Source organism: Montipora capricornis, chromosome 9 (assembly GCF_036669925.1).
Source record: "Montipora capricornis isolate CH-2021 chromosome 9, ASM3666992v2, whole genome shotgun sequence".
Lineage (NCBI taxonomy): Eukaryota > Metazoa > Cnidaria > Anthozoa > Scleractinia > Acroporidae > Montipora > Montipora capricornis.
The window spans coordinates 47,894,406-47,921,905 of NC_090891.1; the positions used below are offsets into that span (position 1 = coordinate 47,894,406).

Consider the following 27,500-nt stretch of genomic DNA (forward strand, 5'->3'; position numbering starts at 1 on the left):
TTTGCAAGTGTCCAAGCATTCAGAATTTAGTGAAAATTTAATAAAACATTATTACTCCATTCACATAAATTATGAGACTGGTTATAGCTAACTCGGCATGCTACACGCCTGGTTTGCCATTAATAATATCCAATGCGCACTTGTGGAATGATAATTTTAATTATACTCCGCTTCCAAGCTTTTCGTACACACCCTTACTTAGATCAGCCTAGTAAGTAAGTCAGTCAGTCAGTCAGTAAGTCAGTAAGTAAGTATGTATCATTATTTACCCTCGGATTTTTAGATTAGCTTGTAGCTAATATCTCTGAGCATTGAACAGAACAACTTTTGAGAATCCCAACTGGCCGCAGAGGCAAACCAGTTTGCTGTTTACAAGTGCAGCCAGGAAATTAAACCAGGGACTATCAGGAACAAATTCACCAAGTGGTCACAACGTGTCTTGAACCCGGGATCTCCGGATCTCAAGGCATTAGAGCCCTAATCACTGGGCTGCACTGCCTCCTATTGCGCTACTGCTTAAAATAAAAATTAATTACAGTATAAAATATTATATACTTAAGTATAGAGTACTGGCCCCAGTTTTTCAAAGGCGGTATAATTCTAGCCACTCTATGTGCATATTCTTGGTTAAGGGAGAAAATACTTGAAGTGAAATAATTGCGCAGACTGAAACTGTTAGATAGTGACTTATCCACCAGATAAAGTTATCTGGCCTTTGAACAACTGAGGCCAGGGGCCCCGTTTCTCATTTCTTGAAAGTCCTGATAACCTCTCGGGCCCGCAAAACCATTTGTGAACCTGCCAACCGCTTGTTCAGGAAAGCCGATCTTTTAGGATGCTTTCAAGGTAACAGAAAGCAAACTGCTGGACATGTGAAGTTTGACGACTTAAATCCTCTCCGTTCTTGAGATACAAAGGAAATTACATGTACAACACCAGACAAAAATGGCCCAAGAATAAACATAATTATGGGGTTGCAGAGCTACATGTAGGCAGCCAATTTCTTATCTAGTCAAAGTGAAAACAAAATTACATTTAATGCAGAATGCATGCAATTTTACATGTAAACCATTACCAAAAGCCAAAAATGTTTAACCCATGGACTCCTAGGACTGGGACTTAGTAGATTTTAAGTTCTTTTTAACGCCAGATGATTTTACTTGTCAGTGAGGGTGGTCCAGTGTGGTTCAGGTGTCAATGGGTTAATATTAAATCATTTTTTCCACAGGCCTTACCCCTCACAGCCAAAATGACATCACTTCTTGAAGTTCGCTGCATGCAAGTAAGTTGTACCACAGACTGTAATACTGAGTTTAGGCAATGAAAAAGATTCTTTTCCTGCCATCCAGAACTGTTTGACAATCTCTTGCATTCTAACCCCTATGGTACAAAACTTTGCACAGAAAGAATGAAAACATTAACGTTTGTATTGTTTTCTACATTTTCACAACTGGCAACAGTACTTGTTTTGGGAATTCTTTTACATTTTTGGCCTTATTATTAGCGTAAGGCTATCATTTTTCTAATCAGTCAACCTAGAATTTGGTACTGAATAATTGAAAGTGCATTGCATGATGAGCTGTCTCTGAAAATGTGAACACAATTTATGTCGGCTAATCTCTGAGCAATGATGCTTTGAACATTGAAAATTTTATGAAGAATTTTGGTTGAATGCTGGACGACCATGTGGGAGGTTGTTAGTTCAAGCATGTGTTGGACCAACACTTAGGAGTTGGAAATAACTGAAGAAATAACTGCTGCCTTTGCAACTTTATCTACAAATTTTATGTTAAGTAGTTCAAGTCTTATATGATGAACACTTAAAACCATAGGCAGGGCCATTTCACAACCCCTTTTCATGAACTGTGAGGGACTTTGAAGGTTCAGTGCACCATTAATTTATTTTGCAAAAAGTACGGCAGAGGGTTCCCAATATTGTGATCTGACCTGCTCTCTCCAGTTAACTTTGGCCGTTTAAGTCACTCACTGGCATGCTAAATTTGCTATATTTACGTCAAAACTGGCTAAAAATCTAAGTTAGTATGTTAGCTCACACATACAACATTCTTGACAACCCACTGACAAGATCTGAAAATATTTGTGGCACAAAGAACTATTTGCAGTTGATTTTTGGTGACTTTCTAAAGACACAATATCCAAGACTTTTTAAAAAGTGGCCAGTTTTTTCAGTTCCAATCCCTTTCCATCCTCTCGATCCTTGATTGCAAACAACAAAGAATAGCTTTGACGCACTTCAATGGTTTCTGGCAATAAATCTTCAGCATTATTTTTTGGTCTTCATTGATGCAAAGATGTCTTTAACAAAAATAGTGTGACACCAGGTACCCCTTTAAAGAAGGTTGTGGTGTTTGGGGCCAAGTAAGCAGAAATAACCACATGTAGACATGGTCTATTCTTTCTAATAGAACAAGCATCAAACAGCGTTAACATTTTCAGGTATCAGAGATAATGAATTTTATATTAAGGAAATGATTTCTTATAGGGACGTGTGGAATGTGAAGGACCAAATAACCGACTTTATGACTTTGTAGGGAACATAATACTCCAATCTCAAAAGTGAGTACTGCACTTCAGCAATGTAAACACCCATGTTGTCCTATTATTGTTACAAACTCTAATTTCATTGGATCCCTTTAGGACGCAGCTCTATTGTGTTCTATGTCATGGTCCATTGTTTTTATTCCACTGCGCACCAGTGGCTCATTTAGTTGAGCACCCGGCTGCCATGCGAAAGGTTGTGAGTTCAACTCCGGCCGGACCAACACTCAGGGTCTTAAAATAACTGAGGAGAAAGTGCTGCCTTTGTAATAACATCTGCAAATGGTTAGCCTTTCAAGTCTTCTTGGATAAGGACTAAAAACCATTATTTGATAGGTCCTGTCTCACAAATATCTTCCATGTTTATAAGTTCTCTGTGGGATGTTAAAGAACCCACACACTATTTGAGAAGAGTACGAGGGGATGAAGTTCCCAGTGTTGTGGCTGTCCTCTGTGAGTATGTTCTTTCCAGCAGAAGTGGCTGGCTTGGCTTAATGTCTCTGAAAAGGCTTGTGGTGTATGAGGCCACCTAAGCAAAAACAGCCACAAGTCAATAGGACTTTGTCGAGTGCTGGGACATGTAGATGTAGATCATTCTGTGTCCATTGTTTTCTGAACCAATCACGAGAGTTGTTCCGAGAGCTGCATGGTAGCCTGAAAATTTTTTTAATCTTAGACTAGTTTAATACTAGCTTACTTTACACCTGACACTCGGTGGCATGGTATATAACAAACGAGCTAGTATTCCATCAAATGATAATTAATTTTGTATTGCACATGTGTAAAACCGGTATTACAGTACTGGCAGCGTGCCAGTCTTTCATCATAGTCTCCCTGCGTATCTATGCAACAACATCAAGCATGTGCAGAGGCACGCCTTATCTGTCATCGCACCAGCAAGTTCATACTGTGAAAACCTGTCTCGTTTCAATCTATGCATGCTTAAAGAAAGACGCTCGGGGTTGTGTGAGAAACCCTTCACCTCTATTAAGCTAGATATACAGTAGACCACAAACTCCACCACTTTCTTCTGGAGAAGAATTTATCTGCGTATAATGTTAGGAAGCCGCGCAATTTTAAGCTTGTACAAATCATTTAAGAACACTTTCTTTCCAGCAATGACCGTTATTTAGATTTTAATATTTATCTTCTTGAGGAGTAAACATTGGACAGACACTTGAGTGGTATATTTCTGGAGAAGGTTTGGGGACATTTATAAATACAGAATGCTCATCTCATCGTTCATATCATTATATCAGACTTATTTGAATAATGCTAGCCAAACACAAACCAGTGCTAACATAAAATTATGGTCTTGATACAGTTGGTTAATTTAAATTTGCTTTAGTGAAGCTTGTAGCCTTTTTCAGTATTGGTTTTACGACGACCTGTTACTTACATTTTGGTCCCACTGCTGTCAAAGTTCCATCAAAGGTCTGATCCCATTGTCTTGGCAATGCATTGCACCCAACACAACACCTCCATGCCACCACCCTGCCTTATTACACCAAACAGCAGGCAGCTTTAAAACGTGGCTTGTTCATGACAGATTCTTAAAGCTGTAATTGCAAGAGACCTGTTTGTCAGCTTGAACAGAAGTTTTTTACTATGCTGTTTACTGTGAACTTCTTTGTCCCTTAGGTCTGTGCCATTAGGACCAGATCAGGTCTTGCTGAGGGGAGCACATTTGAGGAACACCCAGTGGATATTTGGTAAGTTTAAGTCACAATACAAATATTATTTACCTAAGGGTATATCTGTTGTGTCCAGCAAAAAGGAGAGGCTACCTGCACAGTTTATACATGTAACTTGTTGTAATTCCTCATTTCTTCAAATTTGTGTGCCAAAGCAATTTTAATAATACACTGTAATTATTTTAAAGGTCTTGTTGTGTACACTGGACATGACTCCAAACTCATGCAGGTATGCTTTACTTCAGACATCCTTATCCTAATGCAAGAGTATTGTATGCAATAAATAATAATTTGTAGGGAAACGTCAGGATTTTGGTTATACAGGCTGCCTACGGATATATGAATAAATGAATAATAATAATAATAATAATAATAATAATAATAATAATAATAATAATAATAATAATAATAATAATAAAAAATACCTCTTACTAACCTCGCTTTCTCGGTCCGTACTGTAAGTTACAGACCGAGTTTTTTCCAGTTGATTTATGGCCCGCGTGCTTCGCGCTTGGGCCGTAAAACAACGGTAAAAAACGACAGTAACTTACAGTACGGACCGAGAAAGCGAGGTTAGTAAGATATTTATTATATCTCTGAGGTTAACCAGCTCGCGGGCAAGGAAACTAGTCAAAGTGAAGCGGAAGGTTCAACTGCCACAAAGAATGCCGTGCCAAAATCCCAAAAACTAGATCTTCTTGGCTGTTAAGTTTGAAATAGTGGCTTGCAAGATTCAAACAGTTTTCAGTACAAGTTTATGCAACAGAAATGACATGAAAAACTCGCTAGATGATGTTTTGTTGAAATTTTAAATTTAGTGGGCTGTACAGCGGGCCGTACTGTGGAATACAGCCCGCTAATTCAGCCAATTACAGCGCGCGTACTATCTGAGAGATATAATAATAATTAATAATAATAATAATAATAATAATATAATAATGATAATAATAATAATATGATATGTAACAACAATAATTATAATAGTAATAAGTAATAGTAATAGGACTGAGTAGAGTACAATTCATAAATGGTAATTAATAGGACTTTGTGTCGTCCAATTCAATCTGTAATCATACGAATGATTAACAAAATTGGATGAATGCATAGTGGAGTTTTGAAGCGATGATCTTGAAATACAATTGCATCAAGAGAGCATCTCAATTTTTTTAAAGTAAACTCACAAGATAAAGATATGACAAATGAAACTTCTCTATCCAAAGACTTAATTGGTATGAAAGTTTGTAACAACCACAGTGTGGCCCAGTGGTTAGGGCGCTTGCCTTGAGATCCGGATATCCCGGTTTCAAGACCCCCTCTGACCACTCGTTGAATTTGTTCCTGGTAGTCCCTGGCTCAACTTCCCATCTCCACTTGTAAAATAGCCAACTGGTTTGCCTCCGGCCAGTTGGGATTCTTAACAGTTGTTGTTATTGTTCTGTTCCCTTGTTTAATTAATTGTGTTTTGTTGGCCCTGAAAAGCCCCTACGGGGAGCAGTCAGTTAAGTATGTATGTATGTGTCAGTGTTTTGAAACGGTACTTGTTTGTCTTTTTTTTTCTAAAGGAAAACTTATTTAGTAATATCTTGAAATTTATCTGACCAACTAACTTCATTGATTCATTAAAATTTTTATTGTTGAAATTATTATGATTATTATTAGTACGATTATTATTATTATTATTATTATTATTATTATTAATGGTAATGATCATGTAAATTAAAGTGAAGAGATGAGATATGAACATCAAGTTACTGATCGTGAAAGTCGCCAACCAACAGATCCGTCAACATTGTTGCTATAAATAGAAAACAGAAAGGAACGTTCTGGGGATGTATTACACCCTTACCCAATTATATAATTTAAAAATTTCCTTTACAGAATTCTACTGCTGCACCAATCAAGAGGTCAAATGTGGACCACACCACAAACATTCAGATTTTATTCCTATTTGGTTTGCTTCTTGTCCTTGCTCTTTGTAGCACCATTGGCTTTAAGATATGGACAGGTCAGCATATTGCCTATGAACCTTCTTGCTTTCAAATATTAAAAACATGAAAATGTAGCATAATCATGTATCCTGTTTCCTTTTAAACAAACTTTTAAAATTATTGAATACTTTCAGATAATCATCAAGAGACTCACTGGTATCTGGGGTATTCTGGTAAGTGATAGAATTTTACAATGTGCTAGGAGAAATAAGGGAGTTTGAGAAATGATGATGGCTTTGCCAATGACAATGTGTTAAAAAGGAAAAATGCTTGTGCTGCATGTCTGACACATATTTTAGTTCATTTCTTTGTTATACTCTTAAAAATAACAACTTCATGAAGGAACCAAATTTAAAGTTTTGATGACAACATAAGTAACTGCAGTGAATCTTTCATTTTTATTAATTTATTTAATTCAACCTTTCTTAACAATCCGGCTATAGGATACTCAGCCCATACTTTACAACGTCAACAAGATGAAATAATCACATTGAAATTGTTAGTGTATCACAAAGTTATATTTTTATGTGGCGTTTTCATTGCTTTAGCCATCATTGTTTGTTAAACTGGGTGAAAACATCACAAAGTAATGTCCTTCAGGTCATTAAGGTTTGATTTTTACTTGAACAGTACATCTCTCCTGATGTGTGAACTTTAGATGGATAGTGCTATCCATTGAATAAGATTATCAAACCAATCTTGAGTTATCCATTGATATCCTGTGGAAAGTGCTATCCATTCTTCAATCAACTTGAACCACATTCCAAAAGAACAACAGCATTGCCGGTATTTAATAAGGCAGGATGCCCTCGGTACATGAGGCCAGTCTGGGTTCACCATCAGTGGGTATCCATGACATCTGTTAATAATAATAATAATAATAATAATAATAATAATAATAATAATAATAATAATAACAAATTTATTTAACAAGCCTAACATATTTACTGGTGACCCAGTAGTTTTCAATATGGCCCTCAATCCGATTGAATTGGAATTTAGAAATGTTGGATTTTGAGGAAAGGGGAAAACCAAAGAACCCAGCCAAAAACCTCTGGGAGCGGAGTAAAGAACCGACAACAAACTTTACCCACATATGGCCTGGAATCTGGAATCAAACTCAGGCCACGTTGTTGGGAGGCGAGTGCAATTACCATTACACCATCCCCTGCTCCCTCTTCCAGCCAGGTGTTTGATTTCATCTGGGTCTGGTTTTTGAAGGCTATCTCTGGTACTTCATGAGATTCTTGCAGTTAAAAGTTGAGTGCCAGTACTGTAAACACCCAAAGATAAGCTGCACCTTTTTTCCAAAAATTGTTGCCAGAAATTGGGGGTGCGTCTTATCTGTGGGAACAGCTTCCGGTGTCCAGTTTTTAATCTTTGCATCCAATCTAATGCCTTCTTACTAAGCTAGGAATGTTCCGCTCAAATTCTTGTTTTTTTGCAAAAATCTATGGAAAAACTGTGTTGAATGAAGAAATTCCTGTCAATGAATCATGTGTCAAAGTTGGTAGAAACGATGTTCATTACATTAAAGTGCTAAAATTGTGGGTAAGACTTCATAGTATTTTCCGTTTCAATGTTAATAGTGAGTTTGCATTTGATGAACAGTGAATGAAAAAGACTTTTAAAGACTAGACTTTGGATTTCTTCATTTTCCAAAATTTGAGCTGCTAATTTCAGGGTGCGGCTTATCTGTGGGAGTTCATGGTATTACCAGTTTATTTATTATTTATTATTATTTTATTTTTTGCCTCATAGGGAAAAGGGCGCAGAACCTTGGCATGTCATTCCTGACATTCATTATTCTCTACAATAATCTTATACCAATCAGCTTGACAGTAACTCTTGAGGTATAGTTTTAAAGATGAAAATGTCATTTGTCTGTTCTGTTACTCATTTCTTTAAGAATCTCATGAAGCAGAAAATGGAAATTATATTCAAAGATGAATGAGTCAATTAAATGATTAAAATACAGAAAAAAATGATTTATTTTTTCCTCTTGAACAGGTTGTCAAATTCATTCAAGCAATTTTCATAAACTTGGTATGTACTCATTGTGTATGTTTCATTAGCTGTACTGGTTAGAAATTATCTGAATCCCCATTAGCATTTTGGTGAGAGTGCTGCACCTGTGACATTAGTCTATATACAGTAGATTCCTGGAATTAATTCCAGGTGTGGGTTGATTTTCTTTCTGCTGTACTTTGCTCTAAGAGGTTATTCTCTGGGTACTCAGAATCAACCTTCAAATTGCTGTGACCAGGTTTGATTTCATTTAATAGTTGTCTTCCCATTTAATAGAGATCTTGAACTTGGCTTTAAATGTTTTGTACACTTCAGGACATTGACATGTACTATGATGTCACAGACACACCAGCCATGGCACGCACGTCCAATCTCAATGAAGAATTAGGACAGGTAAATTTGAAATAAATTGAAAGTTTTGTGAGACTCATGTTATTTGGTACCTATGATTGAATCCCTATTGCAGTGTACAATGATATATTCATTCCTGTTTAGATTTAAAATATTAACAACAATCTATATGCTCTGAGCTGAAATGCAGGTACTGGTATTTTAACCGCGCACTGGTGGCTCAGTTGATTGAGCACCAGGCTGTTAAGTGGGAAGTCGTGAGTTCAACTCTGGCCAGACCAACACTCAGGGTCTTTAAATACATGAGGGGAAAGTGCTGCCTTTGTAATTTCATCTGCAAATGGTTAGACTCTCTAGTCTTCTCGGATAAGGACAATAAGCCGGAGGTCCCGTCTCACAACCCTTCAATGTTCACAATCCTGTGGGATGTAAAAGAACCCGCACACTTGTCATAAGGAGTAGGGCATGTAGTTCCTGGTGTTGTGGTCTGTCTTCTGTGGTGTATCCTGGTGGTTAACCTCGTAGGGGACCTATGTCCTATTGTTAATTCTACCATGAATGTATTCATACTCAATCAGTAAATAATTAAATAAATTAATTAATTAAAGGGATTTTTCTGCATTCAAATCAACCCTCCAAATCCTTGAATTGATATAAATAATTAACAATTATTATTCCATGAGTGCTTGTTCGATATGAGATGGTAAATACCTACGTGCCTTGTTGGCGATAACCAGTCTCATGTGCAACAAGCGCGAATGGAATATTGGATATGAGACTGGTTATAGCCAACTTGGTGCTATGCGCCTTGTGGGCTATTTACCATGTCATATCCAAGGTGTGCTCATGGAATAATAATGTTAATTATAAATTGTAGATTCCACTCCCCTGTGACCACCACCCTGAGTCCCACCCTTTCCTCATGGTGTGACTGTAGAGGCAACATGGAAGAAAAGAATGAATTTCTGTAACTTACCACAACAGCTAAAAGCGATGAAGGTGTTATTGGCAGGTCTTTTTCACCCTTTTTTTCCTCTTCTCTTTCTACAGGTGCGGTACATATTCTCAGACAAGACAGGAACCCTGACCAGAAATGTCATGGAATTTAAAAAGTGTTCCATTGGAGGAATTAGCTACTGGTATGAAACGATCAAACGAGTGCACAAATCTTTGTTTAGTCATGTTGAAACTTGTAAGAACGTTGCATGGTGTTAAAAGTTTGTGTCAATGTGTTTGTTTGACAACTTATGATTTCCTTTGTTTTACAGTGGAGATGAGGAAACATTTATTGATCCAGCCCTGTTGGATAATTTGCGAGAACATCATGTGAGTTTGTAAATATTATATTATACAAGACCAGTCAAGGAAACTGGAAATTCGTCAGATGCTCTATTTGCATTCTGCCTAGGAATTTGATTTTCAGTTGTCCTTTCCCACATCATCAAGTAACTAGTTTTTCATCCTTCTGGCGGGTCCTTTACACCTTAAACATTCTTTAGTTGCAGACAACTGGTCAGTTGCAATTTCATATCATTGAATAGTATTTATGAATTTTATATATAGGAAAAGTCAAATATATTAAGACCTGTTTACTTTTCCTAGTGTTCTTACCTGGTGTTGCATATAGGTTTTATGAGGTAGGGGTCCTTTGCACCCTTTTTGCTGATGTTTAGGGGTCCAAACCAGAATTTTTGGTGGTGGTTGAGATGCCTTGAAACACTATCAGTAACAATAATTTATTCCTTTCAAGATCAGGTTTTATTAAGAATATTGTGGTATTGTTAGGATAAATATGACGTGATTGTGCTGACAGCTTTCCCTTTATTAATTTGCATATATTTCAAGCATGGAATTTGTGTGGCCATGACATGCTCTGGGTATAACAAAGCAGTTACCTTACAGTTGCCTTCAGATTGATATACGACGTGAAGTACATTGCAGGGCCCTAGCCAGAAAAAAGATATGACTGAGGCAATGTCCGTGGTTAAATTATCTTCGGAAGTATTTTAAGTGTTTATGATGAGTACACATTAAACACAACGTTGGAATCACGCTTTATTTTAAATTAACGAAAAAATGACCGAGGCAAGTGCCTCGGTTTGCCTCATACTGGCTACGACCCTGCATTGTAAGAAGTTGTATGAATCCTACACACCAGTCATATTCCACTCAACATAATTTATTTGCTGTGGGCATTGATTTAATTGAGTTGCCTGGAACAAGTCATGCACGTATTACATTTTGTCTTTGTAGCCTACAGCATCTGTTATCCGGGAGTTTTTGACGTTGTTAGCGGTGTGTCACACAGTGGTACCAGAACGAGATCCTAGCAATGCTGACAAAATCGTCTACCAAGCTGCTTCACCAGGTACAGCAAACAATATAGATGTTATTGTTCTTTTATTCATTTACTATTGATGAGCTTTTCCGCTAAATAAATGGTCTCTTTATTTTCGTCGAAGCTTAAAGGGGCTTGGTCATGCACTGATCGAATGGTCATAGAATTAACTAACATATCAAACTATTTAACTGTTCAAAACTATAGAAGAACTCTAACAAAACACAGGGAAGCCAAGAAGGGACATGGATGGACAATAGTGGAGAGGATTGAAATGCATTGAATTTGGGTAAATTTGAAAAACGTCGGCCCACCTTTTATTCAAATTTGTATCAGTCTATATCAAAATGTCATTTACACAGCTGGAAAATCATTCTCAGTTGTTATGTGGCCGTGATTTTGCAAATGAAAGACTCTTGCTCTGCCAATTTGACGTTGAGAGCTCATAATTAATAAAGTTCAACAAAATTACCTAAAATAGCGTGACCTAGCCCCTTTAAGAGTATCAAGAAAGGGAGAGTGGGCCGGTGTATCATGTTCTGTTAAAGTTGGCTCTTGAGAGAGCCAGGAGAAGATCAATTTTTTTAAAACAACATCTTGGAGAACTCTACAATTTCATAGGAAAGTATAAAAAGGAAATCGTTGGGGTCTATTCAATGTATTGATAAGAAAAACTATCATGACGAGACCTTAAGGTGGAGCTAAAGAAAGCAAGGGAAACCAAATTGTTGAATCATTGCCTTACAATAATTATGTCCCGAATTAGTTCAGTTGATTAGATGCAAGCCAATTTTACCTTTATCTGTAAAATCAAAATCACTTGTATCCAAAAAAATAGGCAGAAAGTCTTCTAATCTTTTTCCTTAGCAAAGAATTATTATCGGTTGAGATAACCTTACCACAGAAACAACCCTGCCCACAACACTGTCTGAATTGTTGTAAATAATTCATCACTGGACACCAATGGTGTCATGTACCAAATGTTGCTATCCGGCTCTCAAGTGGAGACTCAAATACTATGTGGTCGGAGCCGGTGGAATCAAGAACAATCTGATCGTAAATTTCAGACTGTAAGCAGTTAGTAAATAACCGCATATTGTTATGCTGTATTTGCAGATGAAGGGGCTCTTGTAAAAGGGGCCAAGAAACTTGGCTTCTCCTTCAATGTCAGAACTCCCTTATCAGTCATCATAAACGCAGTAAGTTGACGTGAAAACAAAATTCTTTTAGTTTAAAAGAAATGTATCTCTATTTTAAGCGCAGGTTGTTGACGAAAGAGAGAAAGTATCCTTGCACTTGATTTAAGGACGTTCGCGCGAAAATTTTCTAACATTGATTTTTTCCTGCAAATTTTACCATTGAAAGTTGATGAGTTAGTGATGTCAGAATTGTAAAAAAATGGGGAATCACCGACTTCGTTTTGGAGAAAACTTGCCCGGAAGAACACCCTAAATCTGAAAAAATCCGGCTTCTTTAGCGAATAAGGCCACAGCGTCTGTAAGCCCATTACATCTTTGAAGTGAAATGTTCTCTACCAAACTTTGTTTAAGTGGACCCATTAAGTGAATTTAGCTAACTGTTGAGGTTCCTTAAAGAACAAGTTCGCATTTAGCGACCACAGGTTCTTGCGCCTTGCAGCCGCAAGATGGCAGGTTTCCATGTCCCGAGGACAGAAATCTTGAATTTTTTTTAACTTTCCACATTGATTTTTTGTTCATTTTTGGGCAATGTGGAGATAAGTGTAAATAAAATCTGTTTCTGAAAAGAAAAGTAGTGGTCACCGAACATCCAAGATCGTTAAATCCAAGCAAAGCTAAGCAATGGCCATCTGCCCTATCATTGTTCATTTAGTACTTAGCGCGCGCGCTTGATGCATGACGTGGCATGTGAATTTGCGTGCGCTGTAAGGATACGCAGTAGCAATTGGCGCGAACGTCCTTAAGCAATGGTCACTTATAGACACCTGAAAGGTTCACGTGTCTCCAACGGGATTCGAACCCATGACCCTCTGCGATGCCGGTGGCACTGCTCTACCAACTGAGCTATGAAGCCACACGGGCACAGTTCGGAGCAGGTCAATTTTTTGGGTTCATGTGTTTCTGTGAAAGGATTTGATGAAAGGAAGAAATATATCTTTGACGTGCAGACTATAGAAATGACCCGCACACTTGTCTGGACAGTTTAAGGCAACTGTAACAGTTTTGGGTTTTTGCGCGCGTTGGAAAAAAACGTGATTGGTTCTGCAACTGCACCAAAGTTGGAAGTTAGTTACTAGGGAGCTTAAGAGACGCGAACGGCAACCGGAAGAGAACATTTCGCGTGCCAGGACAGAGGTGTCTCCCAGCTTTTTATACTAATCATCTCTTATGGAGAAAAGATACTTAGCAATGTAAATGTGGTTGTGTGAAGACAAGTTAAAAGGGAAAACAGCTCACTTCCGGTTACCATCGGGTCTCAAAAACGCGCGTGCTTAAGCTCCCTACTATGACTGCACAAATAACCAACAGGATAAATGATTAAATGTACAATATCGCGGAACGTTCGTACTCTTTTCTCTTGCCTTGCCTTTTTTGTTTAAGGACTTAGTACAGAGTTGGGCAATAACACATAGTATGGCTAGAGCACATTCCCAAGAATGTTGTAACAACGGTAGCGGCTAGTCAATACCCCAAGTCAAAACGAATAAAAGACAATCTGCACTGGTTTTCCTTTCCCAGCGCCATATACTGCAAAATGGTAATCATTATTTTATCCTTCAGATGGGACAGGAAGAAGTGTATGAAGTCTTGAATGTGTTAGAATTTAACAGGTAAGAAATAGATTTTTTTCTGAACGTAATATCCTGGAAAATAAAACTAATGTTTTCCGTTTGAAACTAACTTTTAGCACTCGTAGAAGGATGTCTGTGATTATGCGCACACCCGCGGGCAACCTCCAGCTGCATTGCAAGGGAGCTGGAAGTATAGACTACACGTGTTCTAACACCCTTTTGCCCGAAAATTCCCGTAGATTTACGTCGGGCGCTTGCCCACGCACTACTGGCCCTAAACATTGTGTATTTTAGTCCTTTTATCTTCTTTATCGGAGGCAGCTTACTACTTGGTGTTCCGTTCATATGATTTGTCATTTCCCAGTTTTTGAAAAACCTTTCCTTTTTCCTTGTCGCAAACATTTAAACGTTTTCACGCGTTCAGCTTGACACTAACTTCTGATATTTTGGACAGGACACAGTAATCTTTGAGAGACTGCAAGAGAAGCAAATGTACTTGGACAGTACTGTTAAACACTTGGAAGAATTTGCCAAAGAAGGTAAGTTTGGACAGTTGACACCGGCGTCAAAGTCATAAATTTTCCGATCGTGGAGCGGAAGCATTTGAGAATATCTCCAAGAGCGTCCTGTAGCTCCGGCCTCGACACAAGCATAAACACGAGGACAAGCACTTGGATCAAAATTTTCAAAAGTTTCGCGCCCGAAAAGCCATTTGTGAAACTGCTAACGGCTTATTTTGAAAAGCCGATCTTTTAACGTGTTTTCAAGCTAACTAAAAGAAACATGTTCGTGAAGTTTGACGACTTAAATCCTCTCCGTTCTTGAGATACAAAGGGAATCGTGACACCCGAAAATGGCCCGTAAAGTTTCGGGACTTTCGAGAAACGGGCCCCTAGGCCGTGTCTGACCAATCAAAGCTCTCGTTTTAAGATTCCCCGCGACCGTTCGAGCATTTGAACAAAATCTTGATTGCGTTTTTATTAATGTGCTTATGGTTATGTCGACCTTCGTTTTCACTTACCATAAGCTACTTATGCTTGCGCTTGTATTTCATCGCTTGTGACAACCAGGCTTATTAAGTGTTGTTTTTTTATCTACTATCAGGTTTGCGCACCTTGTGTATAGCAATGGCAGAATTGGACCCGGATGAGTTTCAGCGGTGGAGTGATATTTATTACAAAGCCTCTACAAGCTTAGAAAACCGTGAAAAGAATGTCGATGAAGCTGCGGAACTTATTGAGAAGGTATTAGAGTTAGCGGTCCTCTTTGGTTTGTTAGTGTCGTTAAATGTATTAATTGTTAAAATCATTTGTTCTTGCGAATTGGGTCAGAAAATGTGAAGCCACTTCTCTTTCCATTAATTTCTGTGAAAAACGGAACGTTGCTAAAAGGAAAATTTTATTGGGGGAGACTATGAAAAAAATTCGGACTTCTATTCCACACTTCCTTCTCATTGCTTAAGTTCGTTTTTCTTTTTTCAAACAGGATTTATTCCTTCTAGGGGCCACAGCCATTGAGGACAAGCTGCAGGAGGTGACGATGTAGCGATTTAAGACTATTTGAATATAACTAAATGAATAACATCTGTTAGTAAGCGTCGGAAACGTCACTTAAGTTTTGCAGTCGTTAGGTGTTGTGCACTCACTCTCTCTCTCTCTCTCTCTCTCTTTCTCTTCTCCTCCGATAAACCAAACAAGACCCTTGCTACACCGTTGGCTCTTTTTAATCCTTAAAGCCTTATATCCACCCTGAAATTCTCCTTACTAATCTCTGCGCATTTCATTATGAAACTTGTTTGGAGAATTTGTTGAAGGATCAAACTGTATTCTCCTCACGGATGACTTGGTGAATTCTTGAAACCGTTCGTGTCCATTTTGTAGAAATAAAGTGAGGAAAAAAATTTGATGTTTGTCTCGCTTCGGACTTGAAGGGTTAAACTGTGGTAGTTTTTAAAAAGGAGCTATCCAAGAAAAATCCAGCGAGCGGTTAGCATGTGCGTGCAAATACGTGGTGCGCCTCCTTTTCCCAATTACATCCTCTTCCTTTTTGTTTGATGTAGTTGTTGTTATTTTATTTTATTTTATTTTTATTTTTGTGAGGAGAGGGTAGGTGAGGTGGGTGCTAAACCTCTTCTGGTGTGATTATATTCTGTGTCTTTTGTGTAGGGTGTTCCAGAAAGCATTGCTGCCCTCGCAGACGCTGATATCAAGATTTGGGTTTTGACTGGTGACAAGCAAGAGACTGCTATCAACATCGGTAACGCAGTCCACTTGTTATAAAATGACAGCTTTTTGTTGACTCGCTAAATCATTGCATAACGCGTAGGAGAGAACAAACGCCACGTTCTGATGTGTGATATATTTCCTTCTGTTGTAGGGTATGCTTGTCGCTTGCTCACTGCGAAGATGAAGCTTCTTATTTGTGGAGAAGAAACCCATGATGTGAGTTGTCCTTACTACTAGCTCCAATACATGTATGTGTGCATGTTGATCGTTACTTACTTTAATTTTCTGCTAATTGTATGGTATTCATCATCAGGGCACACGCGAATGGCTAAATGAGCATCTGAGAGATATTGGCCGAGTATCAGCCCAGAAGCATCCGCCTGCAATAAGGGTAAGCCGAACTCTGCCCTAATAATGAAAGACTCATAAGGCCTACATACATACCTACTCTATTGAAATAGCAGCCAAAGGCTGATATGCATGGCCCTTAGATATAACCACAGACGCAGACAAGATAAAAGTTACAACTCTATTACAAGTCACAAAAATACATGCACATTGCAATAACCAGTTTGTTTATTTCTTTATTCTTCTTGCTTATCTTCTCATTTTGTCACTTTTCTTCGTCCTTGTCCTCTAAACCTCTCTTTCAAGCTGAATTTTAATATATCGAAAAGGACCTATTTGAACTATTTGTTTAATCAGAATAATTAATACCGGTATTGTACTGAAGAAAGAAAGTAGCTACCAACTAGTATCCTAACCCTTGCGTGGTGGGCGTTAAAACGTTTTAATGCCCACTTATCTTCCAGCACTGTAATGGCAGTAAAGGCTCGCGTAATTCCGTGTCCTTGTTAAAGTTCTTATGTTTTCTTTCAGGATGACTTGGGCTTGATCATCACAGGCAAGGTATGATCTGATTCTTTGGTAATTTAACGATTGACTTTTTCTTTTTCTGACAGAATGACTGTCTATACAGCACGTTTGAATTCAAGTACACCAAAGGTTTTGCGTCCCAAATAATGAAGATATTAATGTCCTGAAGTAACATTCTAAATGTTTTTTGTTTTTTATTTTTCAAATAGACTTTATTGCATGGCTTGTCAGACGAACTTAAGTTAAGTTTCTTGGATCTGGCGCTAAGTTGTAAAGCTGTCATCTGTTGCAGGTTGGTGAACCTTGCTTGTATTTTCCGTAGTGCCTTTCTGCGTTTTCAACATACGCAACTGGCGGGAGGCAAATGACGAGCGGGGAATGGAGAGGGGCACAGCGCCTCTCCCCATTCTCCGTGCGGCTTTGCCGCTCGTTATCTGCCAGGCGATCTGGTGACGTAATTCGGAGGAATGGGGAGATAATTTTAACGCCGTATGCCACAACCGCGCGCGGCCTTGAATGTTATTTTCGAATTCAGCATGACAGAGGGGAGGTTAGATCTTGTCGGTTCTACGTGAATGTTTATTCAGTAACAGGAAATGTGGGAGACACGGAATGATCTGTTGAGTTTTGGCGATGGAAATACTGCAGAAAATTTGGAAACAACACCTAAGGCCGTGCGCGGTTGTGGGATAGGGCGTTAAACTTTTTCTTCCCAGTCCTCCAAATTACGTCAACAGATCACGTGGTGCCTCCCGCGTCAATAATCCCGCCAGCTAGGCAGGCTATCGGATCATGCGATTACAATCGGAAAAGTAATTTCTCTATTACTTTGGAGTTGAATCTTTGAATTTTATTCTTTTATTCACTTAAATGTTTGAGCGACAGAGTTCTCCAAAAACCCATCGTTGAACCTGAGAGATTTAATTAAGTTTTCAATTTACAATATGTTGCTTGTTTTATTTTCAGGGTTTCTCCTTTGCAGAAGGCGCAAGTGGTGAAGCTTGTCAAACAGCACGTAAAGGACGCCATTACTCTCGCTATTGGCGATGGAGCTAATGATGTTGGAATGATTCAGGTCAGATTCAGAATTAATTTAGAATTATCTTGCTTTCGTTGTCGCATAGATTTAGACAAAACAAGCGAATGCCACAGGCTATAGCGCCGTTCACGCGCTTTGAACTAGTTACATTTCTCTGCTTCGCCAGCGAATTAAGGTCGGTTTGTTAGTTAGCGTAATTACTCAGGCACGGTTTGTCAGAGAACGGTCTTTTATTTTCAGATGGCTATCCCTGCATGTTTTCTTTTCATGTTTTAAAAGGTCTTCTCTCCAGTTGTGACTTAATTATTGTCGTTGCAGGCGGCACATGTCGGTGTCGGGATCAGTGGAGTTGAAGGTCTGCAGGCAGCCAGCGCCTCGGATTACGCTATCGCACAGGTATCCCAATATTTAGTGACTTGACGGCGCCTCTTCTAACCACCTGGGGCCGGTTCCTCCAAGCCTGGTTAGCGCTAACCGTTGGTTAAAAGGTGTCAAAACCGATAGGTTTCCATGGTATTTAACGCTGGTTAGCGCTATCTATGCTTCGAGCAACCCGGGCCTGGGCTCGTTTGTTCAAAAGGTGGATAACGCTATCCACCGGATAAATCACTATCCAGCGGATAAACACTAGCAAAACCAGTTGAGTTATCCAGTGGATAGAGGTATCCACCCTTTGAACAACTGGGACCTGGTGTCAAGATGTGAATGCTGATCACTAATGCAGTCGTCAGCAAGAACACCACACAAAACAATGATTTCATTGGTTAAAAGGGGGAAAAAAGTCGTGCTGCACGTGCGGCACGCATGTTAGCACATGTGTTTGCGTTACTCTGCATAACAACGACGTGAAATATCACGAAATAGACCTCTTTAGCTTGTACATTTTGTTTTCCCATTTCAGACCACGTGATGTTCTCAAGGGAATTTTCCTTTTGTTTTTTCATAAGTTATGCGTACATATTCACGTGCATAGGACGACATTTGAAAGAAAGTTTTCCCTAGAGTAACATCACGTGGTCTGAAATGGGAAAACAAAATGTACAAGCTAAAGAGGTCTATTTTAGGTTTTGACGACAACGCTAGCATGCAACGGAGAATCTTTCATTCTCTATTTTCACTTTGAAACCGCTCGTACTGAATTATTTTTAGGATATATCGCCTACATTGTGGGACATGAACGAGATGGAATAATCGCCAAAGACTTATGATAAAGCAAAGTTATATTTTGAGGTCCCCAACAGGCGGTGTCGTAGGGTTGCAACTCTTGCTCTTCCTGGTTCCTTGCTTTTGCTTTGAAGCCATTTTCGGAAAGCAACTTTGGTAACTCAACACCTTCATAACCGCAAACTCTTTGTTTTATCTTGTCCGCAGTTTCGTTATTTGAACAAACTGCTTTTTGTTCATGGAGCATGGAGTTACCAACGTTTAGCCAAACTCATCCTTTATTCATTTTACAAGAATGTTTGTCTTTATGTGATCGAGGTAAGTAAGTCTAGCACCACGTAAATGAACTTATAATGCAAAGTATTTCAAATTCCTTGCCTATTTAGAATTCCCGCGTTGTTGTTGCGGGAAAATTGGTGGTAGAATAATCTTCACTCTTAACAAATTTTTGATCGCTCACATTGTGGCATATTATATATAAAATGTTTCTGCTTGGAGTGTTTATTTGATCGAGTAATCAATATCTTTGTGTTTTGTAGCTTTGGTTTGCTCTTGACAATGGTTTTTCTGGTCAAATCTTGTTTGACAAGTGGTGTATTGGAATCTACAATGTGGTAAGTTTTGGTTTGCTAGAAGCGAAAGTTGTTACAGTATAGGCACGAGTAAGTGCAAAGGCAGAGGACTCTTGAAAAATGATGGACACCAAAATAATCCCAAAAAGAAATCACCTAACTCGCCTTCCCCCAACCCAAATAAAAATGGAAAATAAACAAACAGTTCGCCCCTGAGTCCCAAAAAACTGTTAAGCTCAAACAGATGAGAATACTGGGTGAAGGAAGGCTCTGACCAAGTGCTTTCATTCCTACCACGGCTTGCCAAGCGTCAAATCAACGCAACTACACAAATGGAGTGTGACTCATGCCGAGTTCCTGATGGACAGAGCAACAGCTACAACAACAACAGTATAGTACGAGCTGCCCGGAATAACCACGAGGGCTAAAGGAAGCCAGCTCGAGATAAGAATGCTACAAACCGGAATGAAAACGCTTTCCAGCATTCATTCCTTTAATGAAGGTCGACTTTAGGAACTCTTCCTTCTCCGTGGGAATCTATGCATCCCCCTTTCACTTCTTTCTTCCATGGATTTTGGGTGTATTTTAACTCGTTTTGGTGTCTTTGCATTTTAGGTTTTCACTTCAGTTCCACCGCTGGCCATCGGCTTGTTTGATCGCACGGTATCTTCTGATAGCATGCTGAAATACCCAAAGCTGTACAAAGCGTCACAAAATGCTGAGATTTACAACAGCAAGGTAACGTCTTTTGTCACTTTTGCATATGTTCCAAAAGGCACCGAGTTGAAATTTTCCTCAGATGACACCAATCTCGTTCCAAGGGTGTTTCTTTTCTGACTCCTCAACGACGAAGGAGGCATTGAGGAGAGACTCTGAGAACGAGGTTGAGGTGACATAAGTCTTGTGTTCACAAGGGATGGTTACCAGTGCTTTCCCTATGAAAAAAATTCCTACCATATCTTTTAATCAGATATGTCCAAAAATGCTCCTAATTAGATGCACGCGGATTTCAATAAGCGTCACGAAGTGTCCCCTTGCTGTTCTTCTCTCGTGTCTAGGAATTCAGACAATTAAAGTGCTACTACGACCAAAATCTCGAGAGAGCCCGTGTTTTGCATATATAATAAATTTCGTTAACAGTCGGAAATTTTAAGCTAGTGAGTAAAGGACGTCATTATCCCTAGTTCCAACCCTCTGAGGTCCAATCGGTCAGTTTTGAACGATAGTAATGGCGGACCGTGAAATCCAAAAATACAGCCTTTGGATAAAACTCAAAGCTCAAAATTCTTCCAGTTAGGTGTTAAGCAAACACGCTTTCAAAATCTGAAGAAAAAAAAAAGGAACTGATTTTTTGATCATAGTAGGAGTTTAACATCACAAAGTGTCCCCCAAATGTTGCTCCTCGAGTAAGGATAAACAGCTGCATTTACCCTAAACTAAAAACAACGCTAACCTTTACGCTTCAATACCTTATTGTTGGAAATAGGTAAAGGTGAAGGTTAAGGCACTTTATTTATCGTCGTTAGTTCCTTCAGTTACGAAACTGGTATCAATGGAAGCTGACGGTGCACCCTTTACCCCCCTCCCTCTGTCAGTGCTCCGTTTTACAGGTATTTGAATCTATAGAGCGTTTTCACGTGACGTCACGGCAGCCATGTTGGTGTTCCAAACTAATCCTCTGGGATTTAAATTCTATGTTTATGTTCTATGCAAATAGCTTCTTTTGTTTCGTTAAATTAGCATCCATTTTAGTCACGTGAGTGAAAACGCTCTATAGCTACACGGACCAGAGGAAAGTCGAAAGACACTTTGAAGTCACCGAGGATCGAACCGGGGACCTCTTGCTCAGAAGGCCGCGCACTATCCAACTGAACTACGCCTGCTCCTAGGTAGCAAAGGCTTGGACTTAAAAGGGACACCTCTTGTTGCCGAATGTCAAAATTGGGCTTGTAGCTAAGTATTTGCATTTCTGGACATAAGTGCTTGTTTAGGAAAGAATGGCCATTTTGCTATGCCAAGAATTACAAAAGCTTTGCGTTCTGTTCCAGCGAAACGTAGCGTGAACTGATCGCCGGAGTAAACAACACCCTTGCAATGCTTTCGTTTGTTGTGATCACTGAAATACTTAGTATCTTTTGGTTGGTTGTAGGTATTTTGGATGTGGATCGCAGCATCAGTTTACCACTCTCTTCTGTTGTTCTATTTGCCCTGTTTTATGTTGAAGCACGGTACGTATGTCATAGCGTGCAGTCGTAGATGTGTTTTCAGCGGCTGTCGTTTCAATCTGCCATTTATCAGACCTTGCGGAGCGCAAGATAGGGTGGGTTGTATATCGTTATTAAGGTATCGCAGCTAAGTGCTAATAATGCAATTATATCCTTGGATTATTAGAAATGGTCACAAATTATGGATAAATTTTTCGTACTTCATTTTGGAAATACAAGAAAACTGATGCGTGCAGTTACTGATATTTGTCGAGAATGGTATAATAGCTCATATACCATGATGGCTAAGCCAATCGAAACATAGAATTGCATTTTCCAATAATCTAGTTTTTAATAATTTCAGTTACGCTCACTCTCCCTCGGAGATCGACCTGTGTAAGGGACTTAATGCAGAAATGAAATGAAAAGGTTTTCTTTGTTTTCGTTTTATCAAAGACCGTATTCAAAATATTATGTAGACATATTGGAATGTGAAAGGGTCCTTGAATAAAAGGCGTCGGGTTGTCTAAATCGAAAGCGGCTTATTGCTGACAGCCGAGTGAGTGAGCGACAACTCGTTTCTCCGCCGGGCATCAAAGAGAGAAAAACTACGCAGTTTGTGGAACTGAGACTGTTACACATGGGATACTTTCTGCGAACTCTCATTCCACATCTTACACTCGCATAAATATAATATGTACAAGAAAAGGGATGCTCTCTGCACCAGTTACACCATCTCATAGGGTTGTTTGAGAATCAAGACTTAAAAAAACAATGTATCCTGCCTTAAAACGATACAGATGCAGTCTTTGCAGATGGAATAAAATGAGACCAGCAACGGCAGGTGATAGACCGATTAACTTCCTTTGCTGTATTGACCAGAAAACAGCAAACCCTTGCCCCCTCCCCCCCCGCCAGAAATCATAGCCCCTAATTAGATGCATGCGGATTTCAATAAGCGTCACGATGCACAAAGCATCCTTTATCTTCTACCCAACTTGACATAGTGAAATTCCCTGTGACGTGGTTTGTTTTAGTGCAGCAGCAACTTCAGCGTTTGAACGCTCGCAACACAACGGTTGACTTTTTTGTTCTTATCTTCGTCATTTTAGAGGCTCCATTTAGTGATGGAATCGTGGTTGGACAGTGGTTCTTAGGAAATGTAGTTTACACGGTATGTTTCATCTTCTTTGATAAAAGCTTATTCGGCTTACGTTGATCAGATTTTATCCTTAAAATACATCCGGTCCAGCTGCACGAAGGGTCGATTACCCAACATGAGTAATCTTCAATCAGAAACCCATAAGGGTTGAAACGTTGAAACATTCAAAGCAATTTCCTGAAACTTACTCTGAGCGTGGGAATATTTGCTGGTGCCAGCGCTCATTTGACTTTAACTTGCTTTTTATTGGTGGATAAAGTGGCGCGAAATTATTCAGCCAATCATTTAGCGTGGCAACCGCATTCGCGTAATTACTTTTGACAGTTCATGTTTTCTTTCGCACTGCCTTCATTTTACAGCTGGTCGTTATAACGGTATGTCTAAAAGCAGGAATGGAACTGGACACTTGGAATTGGGTGAGTGGAACCGTTAGCGGGTTGGTAGCGGTATTTATTTCCTTTGCACTCCATTATATCTACATTTAAAAGATATTTTGAGTGAGGTCGTCATTGAAAATTGTTGTAGGAGGATAGTGAAAATACAGAAAGGCTTTTTAAAATTACGTTATCTTATGCTAATAGTAGAAGGAAAGTCTTCAGCACCTTTCAGATTTTTTTGTCACAAGTAGTATCACCGGGAAATCAACCAATCTCTAGAGACGTGGATAACAATGGTGAGTTCTGGTGGACGAACATGGCAGCCATGACGTAACGTGAAATCTAACTGTGGTTAGATTGACTTTTCGGTCCTTGTATATAATCGTATGCAACAGGCGCTGCCATTGCGATGTGCTTCTCATTTGATTGTTCTTCATTACAGCTTTGTCACGTGGCTATATGGGGAAGCATGGCCAGCTGGTTTATTTTCTTGTTAATATACTGTGTTCCAAACGTGGCGCTCTACATCGCTCCCGATATGATAGGACAGGTATACTTTCCCTTGAACTCCCTTGCTTATTAGATTATCTCAGAGCCAGTGGATTATGGGTCCTATATTCGCAAAAGTAGTAGCGATTTGATTATAGTTACCTTTTGTTAGAGAAGAGAGGCTGAAAGTTGTTGCCTCTGCTTATGTTGCTTGAACTTATGCTTGCGTCGATAAGAGAAGATTAGGAGCCCGTTTCTCGTGTGTCACAATAAACGCATTTCGATATATTAAAATCCAGTCCTAAAAAAAGACATCATCTCGAGGCTCTGGGGAATAAATATAAGGATTTGTATGAGTTTAGCCTCGAGATGATGCCTTTTGTTAAGGAATCAATTTTAATATATCGGAAGTGGGCTATTCCATCTGTATCTTAAGAAGGAAGAAGTTTTAGCTCATCAATTGTCAGAATCATTTTGGTATTAGATATCTTAAGAACATACTAAAAGACCGGCGCTTTAAAATAAGCGGATGACGAAACCTGAAATACAGTGTTAACCCTTTAGTCCCATGCAAGAGTGACCAACATCAAATTTCTTCTGACAAGATCATTACGTAATCAGGAGAAAAGGTTATGAGAATTCATAAAATGATCACCAGACGGAAGTTTTTGTCTTTTAGCAAATCCTCGGCCCATTTAATAGCATAAGAGAATAAATGTAGGTCAGTCAGGAGAATTTTCAAGTGGATATTGAGGCTTTTGCGAAGGAGGAGTTGCGAAGTCCAATACGGAATATATTTTCTCCCAACTAGCCGTCGATATAATGTGGTATTGCCGTCTCAAAATCGCAATTAGTTTTGTATCGCGATCTTTCATTTATAAAGGATAAATAAAACTGTGAACTAATCAACCGGCGCCTGATTGAAATTTCAATTCTTTCTACCTGCGAAACGTATTTGTTTGCGTACGTCAGCAACCCAATTCAGTGCAACGACGTCAATTTCTACATAAGAACCAATCACAGGCCGCAAAAGTGAGACGGCAATACCACGAAATATTGACGGCTCGCGCATAGGCAAAACTATAAGAAGATCGGGATACTACTAGTGAACTGAAGGTCACTTACAAATAAGACGCTTGTTTTGTTTGCCGTTTTTCGGGTTTTTGCAGTCCAAATAGGCCGTTTGCTGGTGATACTTAATTGTCTGTGTCAGACTCATCGGTGACTCTTTGTTTGTATTTTGTTTGTAGGACCGAATGATATACTCGAGTGTCGTGTTTTGGATTTCTCTCTGCATCATACCCATAATAACTCTTCTAATGGATCTTCTTTACAAAATGTAAGTGTCCCTTACTGTTGTGTCCTTTTTAGCGCCTTTGTAAGAGCCAACATTCATTTCTTCCGTACTTTCCAAGCTGGTATCGCTTTTCAGGTCGGTCTATATAGGTAACAGCTCGTCTTCCGGCGTTCATACGTCCGCTCATTGGCTGCCAAAGTACTATTTTAGAAGCTACTTCCTCTGGTTGTCTGACACAATGACCGGCAAACTTCAACCTTCTGAAACCCACTTTTAATGATACTGGTGCTAAATTTCCATATAATTCCTTGTTGGACAATTTTCTCGTGGCAAGACACATTAAATACCATACGTAGCATTTTGGTATGACATCCATCTAATTTCTTCTCCATAGCTTTCGTGACTGTCCATGTCTCACTTCCATAAGGCAGGATAGATTCTACAGAGGCCATGAAAAGCCGCTCCTTGATGTTTCTTCCTAAATTTTATTTCCATATTCTCCTCAACCTGTGACAAGCTGACCATGCCAGTGCCTTTCGGACTTCAAAGGCTTTTGCAGAGCTTTCAAGCCATCCACCGAGTGATTTGAAATTGTTCACAGATTTTATTTCCTCGCCATTCTTTGCCTTGATGGTAGTTTCTCGGTGGTCAATTTACCATATCAACTCAGTTGATAAACCCACTTCTTTGTTCCACTTTCCCACCGACGCAGCACCACAGTCTCTTAAGAAAGTAGATCCTTTTATCCATCTTTTGTGGTTTGCTATGCGGGTTTAATTTGTCAGCCATTCCGCATCTAGCGATAAGAGTGTGAAGAAGGAATTCTCACTTCTGATTTGTACAAAAAGTGCGAATGGCATTAATTAGTGCTCTACAATTCGACTCAGACGAATAATAATGTAGCTAACATTTGTGGCTGAATTTAGCCCGCTGCTTCCTGAGCAAAGCATACGTTTTATTTCTCAGATTTCGAAGAACCTTTTTCAAAACTCTGATGCAGGAGATCCAAGAAGTTGAAGCTGAACATGTACGTTTGCCTTCTCCATTTCGTTGTGCACTATTGTTTTAATTTCCTTAAACGTAATTGAGACCAATATAAAGTTAATTCCTTTACTGATCACAGGACCTCATTTCACCATCAGTTTGAACATGTTTGGAAAAATTGATCTAACAAACTAAATCACTCAGCTAAGAATCACTCAGCAAAGAATAAACGTGGAATAGAGCATATTCGTATTCTCAGTATTGGACTGGAACTACAAGCAGTTGCATAAAGTTTGAGACACTGACTCGAAAATTCACCTCTTCTTCCTAAAATCCCTTTTCCAGTTCAAAAGAAAAGTCCTAACGCCCCTCCTTCCCCTTCCCCTCTTTTCAATGTTGAAACCCTTTAGTTTGAACGCCAAGTGGAGATGGGAAAACTTTTGTTCGGGGGGATGGGGGTCTGGGATGCGCTGACTTGAATGCCACGCACTGTACGGTTATCAACAGTGATTGTCTCAACTCTTTTTGCAATTGCTTGTAGCTTGTAATGGAGGCTAATGCGGGGGAATCTTTTCAAATGCAAATACCATTTATTATATTCCCCCGCATTAGCCTCCATTGCAAGCATTGTAGTTCTAGTCCAATACTGAGAATATAAGAATATGGTCTATTGAAAACGTGTCACAACATTGTATCATGATAAGGTGGCTCAAACTAGTTTCAACAATTTCACGAGACTGTCTTTGTAAAAGGAATAACTCTGTAACTACAGTGACCTTGAGATTGGAGTACTAGAACAACTACGAGTACTGGGCACGTGCATTACGTGTAAAGAACGGAACTTTTCAAAATGCGCGTGCTCAGAAGTGGCCAATCTGGAGGTCGCTACTATTTCACGTAACGCAACGTTGTGGCACCATGTGAAATACTAAGTATAGCTTAACAAGATGCGCTCATTTTTTGTGACTTAACAGGTCACCTTAGCAACAGAAAAGCGATCTTAAAAGACCATATAATTTATCTTTTTAAACTTTTATCTACAAAACAAATTCGTTCATTTCCGGGAAGTAATCCGGCAGCAGATTATGTATGATGGTGAAACTCTCTAAAAGTTAAAAAACTTGGGTGAAGCGGATTCAGAGCTTTCTTTAATTCCCAGTGTGAAGGTGACACTGATTCCTCTCCTGACTGAGATTTGTTTTAACTTTGCAAAGAGTTTCAATTGAGACACATAATCGGACGTTTTTAGATGGAACTTCTATTGCTATGTTAACCAATGTATTCCGTCACAATATTGAGCGCATTTTGTTGACAAATAATTGATGTTTTACGTAGGACCGTATCATAGCTATTAGGTGATACAGTGTTTTACACTCTCTCTTT

At 39.1% G+C, this 27,500-nt stretch overlaps 1 protein-coding gene across 1 annotated transcript in view; it reads left to right on the forward strand.

The window, feature by feature from the left end:
• LOC138017689 (probable phospholipid-transporting ATPase IA) overlaps positions 1 to 27,500 on the forward strand; it is a 50,191-nt gene that overhangs the window by 18,091 nt on the left and 4,600 nt on the right. The window contains exons 10-43 of the mRNA XM_068864706.1: positions 1,229 to 1,282; positions 2,504 to 2,577; positions 4,201 to 4,271; positions 4,442 to 4,482; positions 6,132 to 6,258; positions 6,376 to 6,414; positions 8,003 to 8,094; positions 8,252 to 8,287; positions 8,585 to 8,662; positions 9,671 to 9,759; positions 9,889 to 9,946; positions 10,874 to 10,988; positions 12,075 to 12,157; positions 13,718 to 13,767; positions 13,845 to 13,913; positions 14,182 to 14,267; positions 14,833 to 14,972; positions 15,214 to 15,261; positions 15,894 to 15,984; positions 16,105 to 16,169; positions 16,267 to 16,344; positions 16,833 to 16,862; positions 17,039 to 17,121; positions 17,796 to 17,904; positions 18,187 to 18,264; positions 19,240 to 19,350; positions 19,572 to 19,646; positions 20,220 to 20,342; positions 21,754 to 21,832; positions 22,921 to 22,982; positions 23,330 to 23,386; positions 23,790 to 23,897; positions 25,087 to 25,175; positions 26,100 to 26,160. Coding sequence (XP_068720807.1) covers positions 1,229 to 1,282; positions 2,504 to 2,577; positions 4,201 to 4,271; positions 4,442 to 4,482; positions 6,132 to 6,258; positions 6,376 to 6,414; positions 8,003 to 8,094; positions 8,252 to 8,287; positions 8,585 to 8,662; positions 9,671 to 9,759; positions 9,889 to 9,946; positions 10,874 to 10,988; positions 12,075 to 12,157; positions 13,718 to 13,767; positions 13,845 to 13,913; positions 14,182 to 14,267; positions 14,833 to 14,972; positions 15,214 to 15,261; positions 15,894 to 15,984; positions 16,105 to 16,169; positions 16,267 to 16,344; positions 16,833 to 16,862; positions 17,039 to 17,121; positions 17,796 to 17,904; positions 18,187 to 18,264; positions 19,240 to 19,350; positions 19,572 to 19,646; positions 20,220 to 20,342; positions 21,754 to 21,832; positions 22,921 to 22,982; positions 23,330 to 23,386; positions 23,790 to 23,897; positions 25,087 to 25,175; positions 26,100 to 26,160 — 2,649 coding nt within the window. The remainder of the gene's footprint in view (positions 1 to 1,228; positions 1,283 to 2,503; positions 2,578 to 4,200; positions 4,272 to 4,441; positions 4,483 to 6,131; positions 6,259 to 6,375; positions 6,415 to 8,002; positions 8,095 to 8,251; positions 8,288 to 8,584; positions 8,663 to 9,670; positions 9,760 to 9,888; positions 9,947 to 10,873; positions 10,989 to 12,074; positions 12,158 to 13,717; positions 13,768 to 13,844; positions 13,914 to 14,181; positions 14,268 to 14,832; positions 14,973 to 15,213; positions 15,262 to 15,893; positions 15,985 to 16,104; positions 16,170 to 16,266; positions 16,345 to 16,832; positions 16,863 to 17,038; positions 17,122 to 17,795; positions 17,905 to 18,186; positions 18,265 to 19,239; positions 19,351 to 19,571; positions 19,647 to 20,219; positions 20,343 to 21,753; positions 21,833 to 22,920; positions 22,983 to 23,329; positions 23,387 to 23,789; positions 23,898 to 25,086; positions 25,176 to 26,099; positions 26,161 to 27,500) is intronic.